We start from the raw sequence: 23,261 nt of genomic DNA on the forward strand, positions 1-23,261 counted from the left end.
AGGATAAATGCCTTGCTTCTCAAACCAATCATTGTCTAGGAATGAAGTCTCTCCCTGACATATCGCTCTTCCCCATGATAATCATCAATAAAAAAAAAATTGTTCAAAGGGAATATTGTGCAAGCGAAATATTGGTATGTTTAGACGAGTGCCAGACAGACAAGGCCTGATAATCTGATCTGGGTCCTTGAGTTAGCCTTATCTCAAGGCCTGGCAGCTGACTGGGGGTATAGTCAGTCACAGCTGGAGTAGGGCTGGTTGAACTGAAGACACACACACACACATGGGGGCACACATGGTGGGCACACACAGGCATACGGGCATACACACATTTGTGAGATAGTGATCCAAGAAGTAAATTGCTGGGTAGAATAATACCCATGACAGTTTCATATCCATGCCATGCCCTTGAGAATGTTATTACACCCATGATACACCAGTCAGCAACAGAGTATTGTGGGAGGGAACAGTACCAGCAATGTGCGCATTAATATAATATATGAACCCAAACACAAATACAGTATAAGTGCAAAATATTATTATTATAATTTTTTTAATTTAAACATCTAATCATGGAGTCGAAGGTAAAAAAAACGAAACAAATTAAGATTTCATTCCAAAACGCTACGTACCATTTTCAGAAATGTTGGTAAATTAGCTTTTATTGTTTAAAGAAATTATAAACTAGATTGGTGTGATTTTTCACTACCTAATCATGTCATGGGGTTGCTCAATGACAGACATGAATTTGTTTAAAATATATCTAATAACTTAATTTCAGAGAACTGGGCAATCTTTGTCCGGCAGGGAAATTACATTTTTATAGTTGAAAAAAGGGAATTTTGTTTGAATATTTGATCTTAAAAATTACATTTAGTGGAATTTTAGTTAGGAGGTTGTTCCTTTACGTTGTGTGGTAGCTGATACTTTGGTTTATAAACATTTATACTTCAAATGTTGTTAATATTAAGAAAAATATTTGTAAAAGCAAAAGTTGGGATTGTCCTGTCTTTCGAGAATCCCTGAGAGACAAATTCACCTTACTCTCAGATAAATGAGTAGTACTGCTTTTAGTAGTACTGGTTTTACACAGTCAAATGTTTAAAAAAATAACTACATTTTTAATAAAGAACTGTATGAATGATACATTTGTGACATCAATATTTAATATATATATTTTAAAAAGCATTCAATACAATAATATGAGATCTACATATTTTACATTTGAATAATTTAGCAGATGCTCTTATCCAGAGCGATTTACAGTAAAAGTGCCTTCATCTTAAGATGGCTAGGTGAGACAACCACACATCACAGTCAAATATACAGGATACAATCATTTCATTCCATGCTAAACAATGGATGTATCGAGATTTGAACGGGAAAAAAACGCATTTTCATACACATACACTAAAATCTAAGAACAGCAATATCTTACACACACATGAAGGTACACATTAGCAATCACTTATGATGAAAAACATTGGTGGATATAGAGTATTGGAAATAAACGTTTCAAATGTATAAGAAATTTGTGACATAATAGCAAAACCTCCACCTTGAAGTTGGTGGTTGAACAGTGTGTGTAAAGAAGACCATTTGTGGCTCCAACGCAAATCATGTGTATAACCTATATACAGCCTATGTGCAGTTCAAAGTTTGGACACACCAACTCATTCAAGGGTTTTTCTTTATTTTTGCTATTTTCTACATTGTAGAATAATAGTGAAGACATCAAAACTATGAAATAACACATATGGAATCATGTAGTAACATATTTTATATTTGAGATTCTTCAAAGTAGCCACCCTTTGCCTTGATGACAGCTTTGTGCACTCTTGGCATTCTCTCAACCAGCTTAATGAGGTAGTCCCCTGGAATACACATCAAGTAACAGGTGTGCCTTGTTAAAAGTTAATTTGTGGAATTTCTTTCCTTCTTATTGTGTTTGAGCCAATCAGTTGTGTTGTGACAAGGTAGGGGTGGTATACAGAAAATAGCCCTATTTGGTAAAATACCAAGTCCATATTAGGGCAAAAACAGCTAAAAAAAGCAAAGAGAAATGACAATCCATCATTACTTTAAGATATTGTGGTCAGTCAATGTGGAAAATTTCAAGAACTTTGAAATTTTCTTCAAGTGCAATTGCAAAAACCATCAAGAGCTATTATGAAACTGGCTCCCATAAAGACCGCCACAGGAAAGAAAGATCCAGAGTTACCTCTGCTGTGGAGGATAAGTTCATTAGAGTTAAGTGCACCTCAGATTGCAGCCCAAATAAATGCTTCACAGAGTTCAAGTAACAGACACATCTCAACATCAAGTGTTCAGAGGTGAATCAGGCCTTCATGGTCAAATTGCTATGAAGAAACCACTGCTAAAGGACATCAATCAGAAGAAGAGACTTGCTTAGGCCAAGAAACACAAGCAATGGACATTAGACTGGTGGAAATATGTCTTTTGGTCTGATGAGTCCAAATTTGGTTCCAACCTCTGTGTCTTTGATAGACGCAGAGTAGGTGAACGGATGATCTCCGCATGTGTGGTTCCCACCGTGAAGCATGGAGGAGGAGGTGTGATGGTGTGGGGGTGCTTTGCTGGTGACACTGTCAGTGATTTATTTTGAATTCAAGGCACACTTAACCAGCATGGCTACAACAGCATTCTGCAACGATACACCATCCCATCTGGTTTGCGCTTAGTAGGACTATCATTTGTTTTTCAACAGAACTATGACCCAAAACACACCTCCAGGCTGTGTAAGGGCTATTTGACCAAGTTGAGTGATGGAGTGCTGCATCAAATGACCTGGCCTCCACAATCACCCGACCTCAACCCAATTGAGATGGTTTGGGATGAGTTGGACAATAGAGTGAAGGAAAAGCAGCCAACAAGTGCTCAGCATATGTGTAAACTCTTCAAGACTGTTGGAAAAGCATTCCTCATGAAGCTGGTTGAGAGAATGCCAAGAGTGTGCAAAGCTGTCATCAAGGCAAAGGGTGGCTACTTTGAAAAATCTCCAATATAAAATATATTTGGATTTGATTAACACCTTTTTGGTTACTACATGATTCCATATGTGTTATTTCATAGTTTTGATGTCTTCACTATAGTTATACAATATAGAAAATAGTAAAAATAAAGAAAAACCCTGGAATGAGTAGGTGTTCTAAAAATGTTGACTGGTACTGTATGTATAAAGTAAAGGATTATATTACATTCCATAGTTTGATGGCTATTTTTGTTCCCCTTTCCCATTAGTTGAGAAGATGATCTTGCTCATATTTCTGATGTACTGGGACCCGTCCAGTGCTGAGATCTTAGGGCTGCTGAGCGGAATGAGGGCATTGTTGGTGTAGTATCTGAATGCAGGGTTCGATGACTGGATGGCATCCAGAAATACCTGTATTGAGAGGGTCCAGCTATTAAATCTACTCAACAGTACTACTTACACTTCCATAGAAAATCTATAAACATCTAGTATCATATACATACGTATGTACATGCAGTATGCTCTGGAGACAGGGAGGAGCACCATAGAAGATCAGCTAAATAACTAATAGATGTCAAGTAAGCAGTACCTGTACCTTCACAATATCCTCTGTGTCCTGAGCTGCGTTCTGGAACACCATCCCACAGTGTTGCAGGTACGTGTCATAGAGGCTGCGTGTGTGGGCGTCGACCTGCTGCAGCGAAGAGTCCCCTGGCTCTGCCCTCTGCAGGTTGTCCAGGAAATCCGTGTTGACAGGGCCGCACTCAATAAGACTCACACTGCGTGATGGTGGATGGAGTCAATCAGTACCAACACAGTGCACATCCAAAATGAAACACTGACAAAGGGATACATGAGCTGAGGACCTCTGTCTGGACTCACTGGATGTTGAAGTGCTGCAGGAGAATGGCCAGACTCTCACAGGCGCCCTCTACTGCAAACTTACTGGCACAGTACACCTCATTAAAGGGGAGTCCTACAATACAATAACACACAGAGATATGTGATTATCATGGCAATAAATACTAAACAAACCCCCAAATCTGACCTCAGAGCAGTGTCTAAATGCAATTTCATCCCACTCCCCCTCCTGTCACCCCAGCCCTGCTCTCTCTCTCTCACCCTGTAGCCCACCAATGCTGCCAGTGACCAGGATGCGTCCATGGCCCTGGGCCTTCATCCCTGGTAGGAAGGCCTGGATGGTGCTGATGGTGCCCAGGAGGTTGACCTCCAGGATCTGCCTCATGGTGGCCAGAGACTGGGCCTCCAGCGGCCCCATCAACCCCACACCAGCATTGCACACTGCCAACATGAGTACCACAGACAAACAGAAATCCAGAGCACATGACATCCTGTATGCTGTACACATGTAAAGAAATTGTCGTTGATGTAAAAATATGAAGGACATCTGTTCTTCTGTTTCGCGCACACAACCACACACACGATATAACACTATTCCTGTAAGTCATGACTCTGGTCATACCCAGAATGTTCACCCTCTTCTCCCTGACCCTGTCCCTGGCATCCAGAATGGACCGCTGGTCAGTGATGTCCATCTGGAGGATGTCCAGGGTGTCCTTGTGCAGGTCCTTCACACAGTCCAGCAGACGCTCCTTCTTGGCAAGATTCCTCATGGTGGCATAGACTAAACAGAGTTGATATCAGTGGTCAAGGATATCAGAGATTTCGTCACCAAAGATTTACCATTAAACATGTACGAAAGAAAACAGATGAAATACAGGGCTTGACATTGACATTATATTCTCACCATAGTTTCCAAAACTAGAATTTTCTGTAATTAAATTGTGATGCAGGTAAACCAACCAAAACCTGTTTCTAATATGTGGATGCCATGTAGTAAACAGGCATAAAACTCAGAGACAGCTAACTGCTTCAAAGCCCTTATGCAACAAACATATCATGTATTGTACCCACACTGTTTGTTGCATGATCTTACGGCACTGAATAAAATAAACACTTTCTGTACAGTGATGCCCTTGCAAGTCAGTCACTGCTTACCTTTATATATTTTCGCTGGATCCGAGGCCAGCCGGACGGCCAGACTGAGGCCTATCCCCGAGGAGCATCCTGTGATCAGCACCACTGTCTGCTCCATTGGGCTGGTCTACACGTCCTCTGGGTCAGGTAGCTAACAGAGAGATGAGGTCTGAGGGAAGGAGACGAGGAGATACACGGAGCAGCTCTGTGGGGCTTGATGAGGGGTGTGAGATGAGATGGTATGGGAAGAGATACAGTTAGTCTTGTTTGTTGATGCTCAAAGTCATGTTTTCACTGTCATCCCTATCACAAGGTCCCTAGAATGTAAACATGCTCTCATTTCCCAGCCCAGGATGAAGTTTTGCTAGGCCAGGTGTTCCCACGAGGTCTGTCTGTGGCCATCAACCCATCACCCGAGCCCTTTCACTCCCTATTTGGTTCAAAACATTCTCTAAGACCTAAACCTCAACTGGAGTTGTGGAGCATTGTGCAAGTTGAGGAAGCTAAACATCTAGTTATAACTTTGGATTTTCACTTGATCAAATTATATTGACAAAGTTGTTGTGAAGATGGGGAGGGGTATGTCTGTTCTTAACAGATGTTCCGCGTTTTTGACATAAAAATCAACTGTACTAGTTGTTCAAGCTCTGGTCTTGTCTTATCTTGTTTACTGTCCGGTAATATGGTCAAGTGCAGCAAAGGAAGAGCTCGTAAAGCTGCAGCTGGCTCCCAACAGAACAGCAGGCCTTATCCTTAACTGCACATACAGAACTAACATCAATAACATGTCTTTCCAGTCTTTCCTGGTTGAGGGTTTACGAGAGATTCACTGCTTCTCTTCTAGTTTTTATGAGAAATATTATTGTGATGAAAATTCCTGATTCTCTGCATAATCAAATAACATTCAGCTCAGGCACCCATATGTCGCCCACAAGACATAACACCAGGGGTCTCTTCACAGTCCCCAAGTCCAAAATAAATTCACAGCAACGCACAGTATTATACAGCACCATGATCGCATGGAACTCCCTTCGATCTCCAATTAATCAAGCAAAAAACAAAATGACCTTTAAAAAACGGATTAAACAACATCTCATGGAACGGCAGGGACTGTGAGGGGCGGACACGCGCAGACACAGACACACTCTAACACACACACATTATTTTCTAGTTGTATTGTTTGTATTATTTTTGTTGTTGTATGGTGTGTATTTAGTTGTATTTCAAATGTGTGTGACTGTCCTTGTCTATCAGTCTATCAGTGTTTCGTTACATGTCATGTTTTGTGTTTTTTCTGTGGCCCCTAGGAAGAGTAGCCTCTGCTTCTGCAAAAGCTAATGGGGATAGCAAACAAACAAATAAAATAAATATGACACACCGATAGAAACTGGAGCTTTGATTTTTTTTCCCTCATTGTCAGCCAAACTATCGCATCATTTGAAAAAAAAACTCCCAAACCTGAGGAAAATGATCTGGAACAATAAAGATCCCTACAGCAGTTAGTTACTTTACCCAGGAGATGGAAGCACTGTCATTATCAATGTGTGCAGCACAGGAGCCCTAGCCAGTGGGCCCTCTGGTCAGTATCGGGTCACACTCAAACCCACGCTGACCACACATTCTCCTAGAATACACAGTAGACCTCTAACACTCTAAGCAATAATGTTGAGAACAGCCAGTGAAGAACACAAGAGGATCTTAGTTAAAAGGAAGAATAGAGACATTTAGAGTATAATTCGTCTCTCGTTGGCTATACTGGCCAACTGACACCCACAATTACCAGAAATGCATTGGCTGAAATGACTACACAGCCAGTCATTTAAAGCCTGTAAACCCCTGGTAGGATAGTTATAAGGTTCGTAGTGAGTGTCATGTAGATGCTCTCTGTTTTGGAAAGCTGAAGTCTAGTGCTATGGTAGGGTAGGCTGAAACATTGTTTCAAGTCCATCCTAAGAACTGTGCCATTTAAGTTCAGACCTCTAGCCATAGGAACTAAGTTATCGCACAAATGTTAATATATAGGCCTATGCATTCTCTTACTGGAATAGATAGCAGGGGCCAGTGCTGAAACCTTGACATTTGACTTCTGAGAACTTGTGCCACAGGTTAGGAGAATTAGGTTAGGTTTAGGAAAAGGGTTAGAGTTAGATTGAAAGTATGCATCTTAGAAATAGTTTTCACATACAAACATTATATGTCCGAACTCCGAATCATATAGGCTTTCAAATGATAACATTGTGTGGTAGAACATTTGTTTTTATTGGAGAATTTCTGCATGGCTCCGGAGTGGCGCACTGCAGCTCAGTGCTAGAGGCGTCACTACAGACCTTGGTTTGATCCCGGGCTGTATCACAACTGGCCATATCGGGAGACTCATAGGGCGGCGCACAATTGGCCCAGTGTTGTCTGGGTTAGGGGAGGGTTTAGCCGGGGTAGGCCGTCATTATAAAATAAGAATGTGTTCTTAACTGACTTGCCTTATTAGCGGCCATGAATGAATTCAAACCTGAGTTGGTTTTGGGGTGTGGTTTGATGTGGGTATCGCTTGTGTGTGTTCGCAGGTGGGAATTATTTAGACAAATTATTTCACCATTTAGCTTCACCCGGCTGGTGTGCGACCTGTGGCAAAATTGTTTTCCCTTTGGATTGCCTATCTCTGGGGCTAGTTCGGGACGTCAATAATTGACACAATGTAAATGAGACAATGTTTTCATGTTGCACACCTTTTTGTCTTTTCATTAAATGCTTTCAATATTTGTATATGAATTTCTACAAGTTGGTTTGAGGTTTTTAAGTCATTAAAATTTGGAGCTATTGGACATTTTTAACATATTGTCTCATGTACATTGTGTAATTTACAGATGGTGACTAACTAGCCCCATTGGGATATCCAAAGGTAACTCAAATTTACCACAGGCATGACGATTGGGTCGCATGCAGTTGCACTCTGAATTGATGATTACTTGTGTGCTGCCAGCTGTGGCATGTGGGTAGGTTTGAAAAAAACCAACCTTCATGTACATTGTGTGCAGTCAGGAACACAAGTCTCACAAAACTCAGTTTTGGATAAGAATGATATAGTTTGAGGGTTCTTTCAATGGTGGATGGATGACTCTCTATGTGGATAGAAATAGGATGGAGACTGATTACTCTTTTGTATATTTAATCATCAACTGACCATTGTTACACCCACTGAGGTATAAAGAACTGGAGACTACATCCCAAGATGTCCGACTGTTTTTTTCAATATAATTTACGCACATGCGCATACTCTGATTCATGGACTGTCTATATACAGGTTGCATCCGGTTTACATGGTCCAACATCCCATGTGCACTAGCACTTAGTGAGCACAGGGAACAGCACTAGCAGTGACAATGTCTTCACATCATCCAAAAACATTGTAGACATTGGATGAATATAAAATGTTAACATCTTTGGCTGGAAGTAATGAAGAAAAAAAACTGTTTCAGTCACAATTTAAATAATTCCGTGGATGTTTAGTGCACAAATGTGATGACTAAAGTGTCTTATTAGGAACTTCTCTATGTGTCGTCTATGGAAATTCTCTTTCTGGACCGGGTGTCAGTTAAACTGCAATACCGAAAAAAACACTGTAGGAGCAGTCGAAACTGTGCTTCTAGAACCAGAACCCTGGTACCTTGCTTACAGCCTGAGCTGTGCTATGTCCTGTACTCTTTTACAAGTAACAAACATCTGACCAATCAGAATATAACAAAGTAGAGGGTAGGTAGGGGACAGAAAATCTATCATTCCTATTCCAAACAACTGATTCACCATATTTTAGAACTAGCAACAGTAGCTTAGAAAATAATATTTCTCATAAAATAATCCTACACTGATTTATGATCCTATTTACACATTGTAGTCAATTTTGACAGTAGAATACATGTTTCTGACTCATATCAATGCCACATATAGGCTGTTTTCTATGTGAGAAGTTGTTTTTTAAGGCAGTTGTTCAATCATTTTGAGTATTCACAATAATCGTAGGCCTATTATTTTAATTTACTATGTGCCTGTGTCAGGTCACCTGACATTTGAGTTTGTCCTACATTTCCATTTGGAGTCAGAAGCGCATGGGAAAAAGTGATATAGGTCAGTATTAAATATGGTATTCAGATCAGTGGCGCCTGGCCGAGTAATAATTTAACATAAGTGCACTATTATTATTCAATGCAAATAAACCAGGGGCTCAATCCATCACGCAAATATTCGCATGGTGGTGACGGTGACCTCATCCCCAATGGCCGTCTCCAGTCAACTCCTCTGGGTAAAAGAGAAATGGGGTTTGTTCATCTGCCAAGAAGGCGTCTGTCCAGACAGCCCTTGATTTCCTCCGATATAGATCTCTTCCCCCCACCGCCATAGCAAATTAAAGGGCGCTCACAAGCCCGCGCTCAACCACTCTATCACTCAGCAGCGCTCCCTAAAGCCCCAAGTGACCGTGGATTAAAACGCATTCATTTTAGCCCAGATATTTGGTGATTGGATCTGCATGCCAAGTGCATTAATCTCCACCTGTCAGAAAAGTGTACAGTACAGGCCTTGTCTCCAGAGATGGGCAGTATTTCTGCTGCATATATTTGAAATATGTATTTCAATTACTTCTGAGAATGTTGTCATTTGTATTACACTGGGCTGAACTACACTCCAATGTATTTTGTAACAAGATATTTGAGAGCTGTAATTTCTATTTTCATAACACCAAATACTTTCTATACCATTTTTCTATAGTGGTTCACCATTTTGTGGCCCCCTTTCACCCTGAATTGGTATCAGAAATTTGATAACACTATGGTTTGATGATAACAGCGTCTGGCAAATTAAATAAATATAAATGTGTATGCAAAAATGGACAATTGCAAAGCATGCTGAGTATTATTCTAATGAGCTCTGCTCTGAAACAAGGTCTTGTCTAGAAGGGATACAGTTTATCAAAATTGACGTTTCGTAACAGATTTAGGAGAATTTACACAGCAGGTTAGGAGAATTATGTTAAACTGTATCCCATTTAGACATGACCCTGAAACAAGGCCAATAATAATACCCAGTGGTCCAGAGTGACCTATAGTCAATGCATTCACCTAAGGTAGATAAACAACACATATTACTGTCATAGCAAGGAACCTGTCACGACTGTCGAATGAAGAGGACCAAGGTGCAGCGTTGTGAGCATACATTTTCCTTTTTATTAAGCATGTCACCAACAAAAACAATAAAAACCGACCGTGAAGCTCACAGGGTTATGATGCTTCAAACAAAGTTAACTACCCACAACAAAAGGAAGGGAAAAGGGTTACCTAAGCATGGTTCCCAATCAGAGACAACGACAGACAGCTGTCCCTGATTGAGAACCATACCCGGCCCAAACATAGAAACGCAAAATCATAGAAAACTAAACATAGAATGCCCACCCCAAATCACACCCTGACCAAACCAAATAGAGACATAAAAAGGCTATCTAAGGTCAGGGCGTGACAGAACCGTTACTGAGAATGGTGTTACTGTTCGGGCCGGCTACTTGCAAATCTATTGCTGTATTTTAAAATACAAAATACGTGCATTTTAAATACATTTCAAAATAGTTTATTTGTAGTTATTTTGGTACGTTGAACTTTATGGTATTTTGTCATTTTTGCCCATCCCTGTTTGTCTGCCAGTAACAAGAGGGCCCCAGTGATACAGAGAGTCTATTATTAGGCTGCTGTGCAGTTCTGTGCATGCTTTGTGGTGTAGAGTGAGTCCTAAGGTTTGTAGGCCTTATAGATGCATCAGGTCATGCATAGTGTGTAGTGTGTAGTGTGTGTTTAGAAAGACCTCCCATGGAGTGATTGCATAGTGGTGTTTGTGTCCCAATTACTGACACTGTCACAGGCTTTCTCTTCACCTTCATGAGAGAAGCCTGGGAGCCGAGACTAGGTTTGCCCTAAGTTCAGTATTGTCTGTCTCTGTGTGTATTATGTCTGTGTGTCCTACCATAGACTTCATACATACTCACTAGGTGGTGATAAAGCCTCAATTTCTAATACAGTATTTATTTGCTTTCACTGGATAGACCTACCTGGTTGACCCATTTTCAAGAATGACATTTTTTTATGAATATGATCCATGTTTGTGGATGACTGATTGTAGATTAGATTGCACTGTGTCATTTGTAAGGATTTGTTTTCCATATAGTCAGAATCAGATGATGCTACAGCCCGGTGCTTCTGTACGTGTCCTCTCCCCCTGCCCACAGAGGGTTCAGGAGGGTATGCATATTTGTAGGCCTGGAAAATTCCCCTTCCTTGGCCCACCACCAAAACCAGACACAACACAAAATGCACACCTCCTTCAGGAGGCCCTTTGGGCTGCTTAGAGACAGAATGGTTTCCCCATGTGTTAGGCTCTGTGTATGGGTGTTTCTCTCAGTAGAAATGTGAGTGAATTTGGAGGTGAACAATAAATGTCTGTCTGGCACACTGAGGAAAGAGTCACTGTCATTGGTCTATGAGCAGTATAGAGATGGGCTAAGCCACATAGAGTTTGGCTAATCAAACTAAGCTGAAAGCATTGAATATGTAGACTAAAGTGAAAAGTCTACATTTAAAAGACAGCAGCACACGCTCAATAGGATGTCCCATGTGAGAAAGATGAGCAGAAGTGAAACAACTGCAGATGTGTTGTGGTGACTGAGGTTGAACTGAAATGTCACGTTACCAAACCTTTATAGATAGTAGTGAGAGTCTGATTCTCATTTGCACTCTCACAGTGAGAGGTTTCTGAAGGTGAGACTGAACAAACAGTGAGGAAGTCATCATGCTATATCAATTCTCATTGCATCATCTCTTATCCTAATCCTTTCTATCTTTAAGGTCCATATACCTTCACAGTATGCTGCACTGTTATTTACCTTTATTTCAACTAGGCAATTCAGTTAAGAACAAATTCTTATTTTCAATTACGGCCTAGCAACAGTGCTGTTCAGGGGCAGAATGACAGATGTTTCTCTTGTCAGCTCTGGGATTTGATCTTGCAACCTTTCGGTTACAAGTCCAACGCTTTAACCACTAGGCTACCTGCCAGCCCTATCAATACGACTTTTATAACACTCTTATAACATACAGTCTTCCCTGCTAACTTTACCAATAGCCCAAACCTCTTGCTTACATGCGTAAAACCAAAATCTGCTCTCCTGTCATCAACAACATGTTCCTCATTTCTCAGCTCAGACGAGGGTGACATTGTGGCTGTTTATCTTGCCCGTGATTGGCTGATAGTGGCCGTGCAGGTGGCTTTGTGTCACCTGGGCGGTGTTAGAGGAAGGAGATAGGGGCTTGTTTAGTTAGGGTTTCACTTTGAGATAATGCCTCTGCTTGATTCCAGTGTGATCGCCTGATAGGATGATTATATCCACAACTAAATCTCTTTCCTAAACAATGAAGATGCTGGTGGCACCACTGACCATGAGTTTAAGAACAACAACAATCAAGAAAGTGTTGAATTCTTTTGGTACTGAACAGAAGCTAACTGTGTAATAGTAAAAAATAAATGAAAAATATGTTTTATTGCAACGTGCAGTGAAATGTGTTGTTTTACAGGGTCAGCCATAGTAGTCCACCACCTCTGGAGCAAATTAGGGTTAAATGCCTCACTCAAGGGTACATCGACAGATTTTTCACCTTGTCGCATTGAGTATTCAAACCAGCGAACATTCGGGTACTGGCCGAACATTCTAACTGCTAGGCTAGTCATTCGATCTCTAAAACATTTGTAAAAATATGACCTTGCTTTCCCTCTGATTATGACAAGGTAATAGGCACAGTATGAAACAAATATCAAAAGTGGAATTTTCTGCTAACCTTTTTTTCATTTTTGTAATAAGAAAATGACCTCGGATTTGTCTCATCCAGTTGAGACGTTATCCTCCCGTGATGTTTACTGAAACTGACAGACAGAGGACAGCATGCAGGTTACCTTTTGTCTCTCGTATCGTAAATAAAGTTATCTGACCATGCTGGACCAGCATACACACATAAAAAAGGTTCTTTACTGTTGTGATGGTTGTGAAGACTCATCCTGTCCTTTCATTCTCTACCATGTTTTCCTTTTATTTCATTAAATACTACACTGTTAAAAAGTTCCTGTAATTGAACGGTACACTACAGGCTACTGGTTGCAGTGAAAGTAAGGTAAACAACAAGTTGCAGCATTTGTACAGCTGAATGAAGGTATTATTGCTGTAAAAGGATAGTGTGCTGCTGAATGCTGGTTACTTGAGACTATACATTTCTTGGAACTTGAACTCAGCACTGTTGGTTGCTAGTGACCTGAATTTCCTGCGATGCCAGCAGGTCTGTGGGCATGGTAGAGATTGTACACAGATTTAATGGCATGATTACAGTTCTGCACTTCGCTAAAAGTTGCCCAGATTCAAGTAAAAAATGATCTGATTATTCGACAACAACGTAAAAAGAAAAGCAGTGCTCGGGGACACTTGATGTAAAGTATATAATATAATATAATATATATATAGCATATATGCTTTGGGGATTTGGACTTGAAAGCTTTTGGGTGGAAGTTTCAAGTTTGAAACTGTATTCGCCACCCGCATAGGATACAGGTGAAAAACAGTACTGTGAAACTCTTACCTTGAGATCACTTTCCCAACAAGTTGGATCTCAGGAGCGCTTACAACCTGGTGCGTATCTGGGAGGGGGACAGGTGGAAGACGGCATTTAGTACCACGTCAGTGCACTATGAGTACCTCGTCATGCTGGACGGGTTGATGAATGCTCCTTCACTTTTCCGGGCCTTTGTTGAGGCGATTTTCCGGGTCCTGCACGGGCAGGATGTAGCGGTGTATATTGATGACATTCTGATATAGTCCGTTACACGCACCGAGCATGTGTCCCTGGTGCGCAGAGTGCTTGGTCGACTGTTGGAGCATGAACTGTACGTCAAGGCTGAGAAATGTCTGTTCTTCCAACAGTCCGTCTCCTTCCTAGGGTACCGCATTTCCACGTCAGGGGTGGAGATGGAGAGTGACCGCATTTCAGCCATGCGTAATTGGCCGACTCCCACCATGGTAAAGGAAGTGCAGCGGTTTCTGGGGTTTGCCAACTACTACCGGAGGTTTAACCGGGGTTTTGGTCAGGTAGCAGCTCCCATTACCTCGCTGCTGAAGGGAGGAGCGGAGCGGCTGCAGTGGTCAGCTGAGGTGTACAGGGCTTTTGGTCACCTGAAGGTTCCGTTTACCTCGACTCCCGTGCTGGCTTATCCAGATCCCTCTTTGGCGTTCGTAGTTGAGGTGGACACGTCCGAGGCTGGGATAGGAGCCATGCTCTCTCAGTGCTCGGGCACGCCACTAAAGCTTTGCCCCTGTGCCTTCTTTTCAAAGAAGCTCAGCCCGGCAGAGCGAAACTATGATGTGGGGGACTGGGAACTGTTGGCTGTTGTCAAGTCATTGAGAGACATTGGCTTGAAGGGGCTGAACACCCTTTTCTCATCTGGACTGACCACCTCAATCTGGAGTACATCTGGGCGGCAAGGAGAGTGAACCCTCGCCGGGCAAGGTGGGCTATGTTCTTTACCAATTTTGTTTACACCCTCTCCTACAGACGCACTATCCCAGATGTATGACACAGAGGAGCGGTCCATGGATCACACTCCCATATTTCCTGCCTCTTGCCTGGTGGACGCGGACATTGAGCGGGCGTTACGCACAGAGCCCACTCCCCCCAGTGTCCAGCTGAGCACCTGTACGTTCCGTCTGCTGTCCGCGACTGTTTAATCTATTGGGCCAATACGTCACCCTCCTCTGGTCATCCTGACATCGGGCGGACGGTGCGTTGCCTTAGTGGGAAGTACTGGTGGCCAACCTTGGCCAAGGACGTTTGGGTTTATGTTTCCTCCTGCTCGGAGGAGCCTTCACTACCTTGTGGTGTGGGAAGGGTACGGTCCGGAGGAGAAATGCTGGGTGCCGGTGGAGGACGTCCGGATCGCCCTGCACTTCGTCCTCCGGGTCATCCCTGAGGTCGGTGTTGGCGTGCTTCTGGAACCGCACATCAAGGGGGGGGGGGTATTGTCATGACTTCCGCCAAAGTCGGTCCCACTCGTTATTCAGGCGGCGTTCGGCGGTCGACGTCACGCTACCATGCACTTGTGAATCCTCACATGTGAATCCTTAAAGATATGTATGGGGCTAAGTCTTAAGAGGGTGTGAACAATGCTGAATGGGTGTAGATAAAGAAGAGTTCTCCAGAAGGCGTACCAAAACATACAAGGGCCATTTTCTCAAAAGTGGGGTTGCAAGTTTAACTTTCAAAGCAGAATTACTTTCCCACTGTTTCTCAACTGCCGTGTATGATACACAATTTTCTAGCACTGAGTCTCTACCTATATCCAATGTAAAAAACACAATTTCAAATTTTGCTACATAAGCCTGAATAGAGGCGGTCGGTCACATATTGTAAATTTTGGTGGGATATACGATAAAGATGAAAGGTATTTCTCCATTCTGTGAAACTCATCAGGTCTGCAGGGACAGTGGTGGGAGATTTATAGAAATCCCCCCTTTGAGAGAATTTCATCCAAAATGATAAAAACCAAGGAGCTATAACTTTATATGTCTGCTTAATGCTTCTAAACCACAAAAAGATGGGAAATGTGAAGAGTAGGAATAGTTCCATTCTTGCTACCATGGAGTAGATGGCAGGTTTACAGAGGCAGAGAGAGAAGAAAGAGCCTGAGAAATGCACAGCACATTTTTCACAAGCTGGCACAGAGGGAGCAGCTTTCACTCCTCTCTGGTAAAGTCATCAAGGCCCAAACACAAGAGGAAGTGTGGAAAGAATGGATCGCTCTGAGCTAACAGACTCACTTCGAAGCACAATCAGCACTTTTATACTGTGCACTTTTCACATTAGATGAAATGGAATTAGTTAAGTTCACATGTTTTCTAAATTACTCACTTGACAAAACAATAAAAATGGTTGAGGGAGCATGTCATACTGAAGTGATAATGCATGATAATAAATATATCGTAATGAAATACGTTTTCCGAACATTGATAATCTTATTGGTATTGGAAGCCGTGCCATGGCACCGCTAATATCATTAATCTGAGAACTGGACAAATAAATTATAAATTGTACAGCTCATTGCAACTGTATTTCCAGGAAAAACATATTCGACATTCAATGGCTCCGGCAATAGTCTCCAGGGAAGCCACAGGCCAATCATATGCCACAGGATAAAGTTAAAGGTCACTCAGATCCTGTCACGGCCATGGAGCAGAGGGTCATATATTATGAATGTGTCTTTTCCCAGGGAGCCTTGGTGCAGGTCTGCAGAGTGATGTATTGGGCAATGGTGGGTATGGAAGTGTCCTTTACGGGACCAGAGTCTCAGTGCGTCACTTTTAACAGCAACCGGTAGTTTGGCTTTCCACTAGTCCAGTTTCTGTTTCGAGTCCCAGCATTCCACTAGTCCAGTTTCTGTTTCGAGTCCCAGCATTCCACTAGTTTCTGTTTCGAGTCCCAGCATTCCAGGAAATGCTGGGGATTGTGTCGTGGGAAATTTCCCCCATCTACTTGAATAGACGGCCGGCCATTCTTTATTTCCAGTTATGTTGGGGACATCCTGTTCCCGGCTTCTCTTTTAGTCCGGCAGCTCTTGAGTTTGCTCTAGGCCCAGGGCAAGTCTGTTTTCATCCCTGAGGTCTTGGCTGTTGACTAAGTCATGGTCTGGGTCAGTGGGGATACGTGACCTGGCTATGCAGCTGAAGCATCATGGTGGCTTTTCTGATGAATGAGTCTGTCAGATTGACAGGCATAAAAAATATATGTCAGAATGAACAGGGCTAATACGTATCTTTCCTGTTCAGCCATTACAGTGAGATCTGTCATGCTGGATGTTGTACATGGGAACGACAAGCCATTTTACTTTCTGCATAGATTCATCACATCATTAAATCACAGGTCAGATCAGGTAAACCCCATACTTTTAACATAAGTTTACAAGTATGACATAATTCAAACCATTGTTGTTTGAGTGCATGAGACATGTACGTCAAACGTGAAAACAAGCCGTGAAAACAAGCAATAAGAGGACCCTGGCTCCATACTCAGACGGTAATTGGAACATTTGATGTACAGTATCACAAATAGTATCCCAAATAGTGTGCCAGTAAACTAAATGCCAGAGCGCTTTATCTTCTCCTCTCTGGCACAGTGTACCCAGCCCCAGGTGCTGCTGGGTGAGACTGCTAGGGAGAGCTCTGCCTGCTCACCTGTGATGAGGGAAGCTATAGTGACAGGGGGAACGCAGGCACAGCAGGTGAGTCAACCATACAGATATGCACCTAATTGTTCCCTGCAGTTTAACCAGACACATTTCCACCCCAATGCACAGCGCTCAGGTAGGTTCACACACTATATACTCCCTCAACCAGTGCTTTCTCAACCTGCTACAGCCTCCTCCTGTCTCTATTTTTGTTCTCTCTCTTTATTTTCATCTTTCTCTTCCTATAGTACTGTATATGTCCTTCTGGAAATGTATTTGATCCTTCCTCCGTTCCCTCTCTCGCTCCCACACACTCACTATCGATCTCTCCATCTCTCACTCTGACACACTCCATCTCTCGATCCGCCCCCTCATTGTTTCAGTATAGCTGCCTGCTGCCTGGCATGCTTGTCTGTGCTCTCTCATCTATAGAAAAAGCTGATGAGCTGTGTGGACCCGAGAGGGCAGTGGTGTGCTCTCTCACCACCCTCCGTCCCTCTCTGTTTTCAGCTGACTCAGTGTGTTGGCATGATGAAGTGGGTTGTGGAGGTGGTTGCGACTGTCTGAAGGACAACAGAGTGCCTGTAGAGGTAAAGGTAACATGGGCCCTGACACGCACACACACAAACACTTTACTTTTGCACGTTTTGGCAAAACATGTCTCTGCCTTCTCTTGTCTGAGGCTCTTTCCTGTGTTCTCTCTCGGTGAGTTGCAACACTTTGTGTGCTGGTTGCTAAGACCCACTTCCTCAGCCACTCTAACACAGGACACAGAGCAGAAAACAAACACCACATCATTCTACAATGAGATATGCTTGTGATTAGGCTTTGGCTCTGCACAATACTACAACACTACAATTTGTCAGGTTTGCCCACCGTTGTTTTTTTTAAAACAAGATCAGCTTCTAAAACCATATCTCTCTGTTACTTTTGTCTTTTGTGAGTTACAGAGATTTTTTTTTTTGCATCATCTCTTGTTTTGTTGCTTCTTTTTTATTTTTGATAAACATATATGTTATCTTTATTACACATTTCAAAATCTATTCAAATCTGATTGGTCACATGCGCAGAACACGACAGGTGTAGACTTTACAGTGAGACGCTTAATTATGAGCCTGTTCCCAAGTTACAAAGTACACCTAAATACAGTATCTCTTTGGTACTATTTTCAATTGACAAAGTACAACACACAAAATCACACAAGTTACTTTTTCACCAAACCTAATCAGTGTTTCATCTAGAAATACCTTTCATATAGCCTGATTCTCTTCTCATTTAATTACATATGACCATAACTTAATCCAACTGCGCTTAATGGGTTAACAGAGGCCTTACCATGACAGAGGCTGACAGAGTAGTTTACCCCAATCTGAAGAAAATCAACAGTCAATTCGATCATGAGAACATTTAGCCACTTAACCGGTTAGCTCTTCAGGATATGCACTATTCTTGACCATTACATTTACAGTAAATGACATATTGTAATGTCAAACATGTTACAGTATTCTTACAGCATGATCTGTTGACAGTATACTCTGTCCTACTCTCAGAATTGACAGAAGACCCCATGGTGGTGGCCGTGTGGTGACCAACCAGAAGGAGTGGACAGTGGTGGAAATGGTGAGGGCCAGGAATGACATACGGCTGTATGAAATAAAGCAGGACATTGAGTAGAACGATGACACCTTTGTCAATGTAGCATCCTTCAGCCTACTAACAGTCGTCCGCCTTTTGATGAGGAACCAGGTATCTATGAAACACATTTACCTGGTGCCTTTTGAGAGAAACAACGACCGGGTGAAACAACTGCGGGCCGAGTGTTTAGGTACAGCAGTATATACTGTATTACTGTTGCTATTGATGCACATGCTACTTCACTACATCCTATTAGAACTATACTGTAAAATAACTAATACAAATATATTTGTCATGGGTGATGTTGCTTGATGCTCCTGTGAACCACCACAAGTATATACACTATTTGTTGATGAAGTGGGCTTCAACCTGGCCAAAACTCCGTGCCGTGGGCGGAACCTCATCGGCTAACAGGCCTGGACAAAGTACCTGGACAACGTGGGGGAAACATCTACATGTATGCAGCTGTCTCTGAAAATGGTCTGGTAGGACGTTGGATCCGACAACGCTGCAAACCTAATTGTTTTTTCTCAATTAAATTGAGCAGGCCTGGAAAGGTGAAAGGGTCATCTATGTCATTGTGTGGAATGAATTTGTGCTAAACGTTGTTTTATTTTCAATCATTTCATTTGTTTTATTACATTTCTTAGATTTTATTACAGAACAGACAGTACACCTATGTTGCAATTATATTTTTTTTAAATCGGGCATGAATGATTGTTGAGGATGTCTTCATTGATCACCCTTTTGATTACACATTGGATAGATATTATGTAAACTATAGATTTTTTGTAAATTTTTCTGGGTAATGTAAGTGTATAGCCTAATGTGAAAATGGTGTAATCTACTGTAATTTACAGTACTGTAGCATGTTACTTTGAGCAGCAGTACTTCCAAGGGCAATTTGAAACATACTGTATCTTGCATTGCTTGCGATTGGATTAACTGGTAGTTAAAACAACTAAACTGAAAATATATTATTTTGTGTTTTGGTGTGTGTGTGTGTGTGTGTGTGTGTGTGTGTGTGTGTGTGTGTGTGTGTGTGTGTGTGTGTGTGTGTGTGTGTGTGTGTGTGTGTGTGTGTGTGTGTGTTGGAGTGTCAGTGTAGTTTGTGTGAGTGTGTGGGTAGAGTCAAGTAAGTGTGCATATAGCCAGTGCATGAGAGTCAGTGCAAAAAATTACAATAAAGAATGAATAGTAAAGTGGGTCAATGTAAATAGTCCGTTTGATAAGCTGTTCGGCAGTCTTATGGCTTGGGGGTAGAAGCTGTTCAGGAGCCCTTTGATGTCAGAAAGAACAGTCTATGACATGGGTGGCTGGAGTCTTTGTCAATTATTTGGTCTTTCCTCTGAAATCGCCTGGTATAGAGGTCCTGGATTGCAGGCAGTTCGGCCCCAGTGATGTACTGGGCTGTACACACTACTCTCTGTAGAGCCTGGTGGCCGGATGCTGAGCAGTTGCCGTACCAGGTGATGCAGCCAGTCAAGATTCTCTCAATGGTGTAGCTGTATAACTTGTTGAGTATCTGAAGGCCCGTGCCAAATCTTTTCATGCTCCCGAGGGGGAAGAGGTGTTGTCGTGCCCTCTTCATGACTGTGTTGGTGTGTTCGGACCATGATACCCCGTTGATGTGAATGGGGGCATGTTCGGTCTTCCGTTTTCTGTAGTCCACGATAAGTGCCTTTATCTTGCACACGTTGAGGGAGAGGTTGTTGTCCTGGCACCTCGCTGCCAGGTCTCTGACCTCCTCCTTATAGGCCGTCTCATTGTCATCGGCCGTACAGTCGTAGGTGAACAGGGAGGACAGGAGGGAACTGAGCACGCACCCCTGAGGGGCCCCCATGTTGAAGGTCAGTGTGGCGGATGTGTTGTTGCCTACTCTCACCACCTGGAGGCACTCCGTCAGGAAGTCCAAGATCCAGTTGCAGAAGAAGGTGTTCAGTCACAGGATCCTCATCTTAGTGATGAGCTCGGAAGGCACTACGGTATTGGATGTTGAGCTCTAGTCAATGAATAGCATTCTCACGTAGGTGTTCCTTTTGTCCAGGTGGGAAAGGGCAGTGTAGAGTGCATTAGAGATTGCGTCATCTGTGGATCTGTTGTGGCGGTATGCGAATTAGAGTGGGTCCAGTGTTTCTGGGATGATGGTGTTGATGTGAGTCATGACCAGCCTTTCAAAGCATTTCATGGCTACAGATGTGATTGCTACAGGGAGGTAGTCATTTAAACGGGTTACCTTGGCGTTCTTGGGCACAATCTGTCTGGCCCTGCGGCATTGTGAATGTTAATCTGTTTAAAGGTCTTACCCACATCAGCTACAGAGAGCAGGATTGTACAGTCGTCCGGAACAGCTGGTGCTCTTCTATGCTCGCTTAACTCAAAGCGAGGATAGAAGGCATTTAGCTCATCTGGTAGGCTTGCGTCACTGGGCAGATCTCGGCCGCGTTTCCCTTTATAATCTGTGATAGTTTGCAAGCTCTGCCACGAGCATCAAAGCCGGTGTAGTAGGATTTATACTTAGTCTTGTATTGACACTTTGCCTGTTTGGTGGTTCATCAGAGGGCATAGCAGGGCTTCTTATAAACATCCTGCTTAGTGTCCTTTTCCTTGAAAGCGGCAGCTTTATCCTTTAACTCAATGTGGACGTTGCCTGTAATCCATGGCTTCTGGTTGGGATATGTCCGCATGGTAAATGTGGGGACATTGTCGTCAATGCACTTATTATTGAGCATGTTACTGGTACTTCCTGTTAACATTTTTGCTTGTAAACAGGAATCAGGAGGATAGCGTTATGGTCAGATTTGTATGCTTTGTATGCGTCTCTGTGTGTGGAGGAAAGATGATCGAGAGTTTTTCCCCTCTAGTTGCACAGGTTACATACTGGTACAAATGAGATTAAACACATTTGAGTTTTCCTGCATTAAAATCACTGGCCACTAGGAGCGCAGCCTCTGGATGGACATTTTCTTGTTTGCTTATGGCCCTATGCAGCTCGTTGAGTGCGGTCTTAGTGCCAGCATCGGTTTGAGGTGGTAAATAGACAGCTACGAAATATACAGATGAAAACTATCTCTCTCTAAATAGTATGGTCTACAGCTTATCATGAGGTATTCTAACTCAGGTGAGCAGAAACTTGAGACTTCCTTAACATTAGTGGACCATATTAGTGGGCCATTCTGTCCTGCCGATGCATAGAAAACCAGCTAGATGTACATTATCCGTGTCCTTGTTCAGCCGTTACTCTGAGGATCTGAAGAGAAGAATGGGAGAAACTCCAAAAATACAGGTGTGTAGCATCATACCCAAGAGGACTTGAGGCTGTAATTGCTGCCAAAGGCGCTTCAACGAAGTACTGAATAAAGGGTCTGAATACTTATGTAAATGTGATATTTAAAAAACTGTTTTTGCATTATGGGGGGAAAAAACAATTTAATCAATTTTAGAATAAGGCTGTAACAAAATGTGGAAAAATTCAAGGGGTCTGAATACTTTCGCATGCCCTGTATATGTTTTTTAGGAGGTTGGTTATATTTCGCTGGTTGTTTGGGATCAAAGAGAGGTGATTAAACCAGACTATACATTTGTTATCCTTTTTGTTATTCAGTAATTACTATGATTTTAAAAATGCCCAAAAAGATTTAGAAAACTTCATGTGAAATGGTTGGATAACAAAGATATGATAAATTAATTGAAATTTGAAACACAGAATATACAGTATGTCAACTGAAAATACTAACGAAAACTGACCTGTGGAAAATGATGAAGTCCAGAATATTTGTAATTTTTTTTAATCAAGTGCCAGTATCAAGATAAACCACAAAATAATAGATAGGCCTATATATAGAGATATTTAAATGATATCTTAAATATCTCGTCTTTGAATAGGCTCATTGTCCGTAGTTTGCAGTAAATAAGTTAGCTTACCTTACTTGTTTTTCCTCCTTTTCTTCTTCTCTCTTCCCTCCTCTCCCAAAGAAACCCCCTGTCTTTCAGACCTTCCGTGATGATGTGAGTGCTGGTGGTTGGGCCATCATTGGGAGGTAGGGGTGGAGGGAAAGAGGATGGGAAGAGGGACAGGGATAGGGACTTTACTGGTTCCATGTCTTTCTTCTTCTGCTGTCTTGGCTCTCTTCTGGGCTCTGTCACAGCTCTTGGACCAGCAGCTGTGGTTGCACACACTGCCAAAGCGTGAGCGGTAGTCTTGCTGACAGTCTGGGGTGCTTGTTCAGATGCCGGGGGTTCACTTTCTCTCTCTCTCCCTCCTTGTCAGGCCTGGGATTAGAGGCTGCAACTGTTCTTACCAATGTCCAGGCCACTGGACATTGGAAGTTGGTGTGACCTTCACCTC

At 42.5% G+C, this 23,261-nt stretch overlaps 1 protein-coding gene across 2 annotated transcripts; it reads right to left on the reverse strand.

Moving 5' to 3' along the window:
• Positions 1-3,155: 3,155 nt before the first annotated feature.
• Positions 3,156-22,902, reverse strand: LOC135554999 (estradiol 17-beta-dehydrogenase 1-like). Of its 2 annotated transcripts, XM_064987373.1 has the most exons (7): positions 22,843-22,902; positions 5,012-5,203; positions 4,476-4,637; positions 4,115-4,294; positions 3,875-3,968; positions 3,588-3,771; positions 3,156-3,403 (listed from the first exon to the last, which is right to left on the reverse strand). In XM_064987373.1, the coding sequence occupies exons 2-7, from the start codon at positions 5,106-5,108 to the stop codon at positions 3,236-3,238; spliced, it is 885 nt and encodes a 294-aa protein (XP_064843445.1). In that variant the 5' UTR covers positions 5,109-5,203; positions 22,843-22,902; the 3' UTR covers positions 3,156-3,235. The 2 variants fall into 2 exon arrangements, with proteins under 2 accessions (XP_064843445.1, XP_064843444.1); XM_064987372.1 differs by lacking the exon at positions 22,843-22,902 and having other exon boundaries at positions 5,012-5,360.
• Between the last annotated feature and the right edge of the window lie 359 nt (positions 22,903-23,261).

Source organism: Oncorhynchus masou, chromosome 15 (assembly GCF_036934945.1).
Source record: "Oncorhynchus masou masou isolate Uvic2021 chromosome 15, UVic_Omas_1.1, whole genome shotgun sequence".
Taxonomy (NCBI): Eukaryota; Metazoa; Chordata; class Actinopteri; order Salmoniformes; family Salmonidae; genus Oncorhynchus; species Oncorhynchus masou.

Coding starts and splice junctions, on each gene's coding strand:
- LOC135554999 (XM_064987373.1), bottom strand. CDS start 5,108: ATGGAGCAGACAGTGGTGCTGATCACAGGATGCTCCTCGGGGATAGGC. Junction 4,638..5,011: donor TCCAGCGAAAATATATAAAG/GTAAGCAGTGAC, acceptor AACTCTGTTTAG/TCTATGCCACCATGAGGAAT. Junction 3,404..3,587: donor ACACAGAGGATATTGTGAAG/GTACAGGTACTG, acceptor CTCTCAATACAG/GTATTTCTGGATGCCATCCA.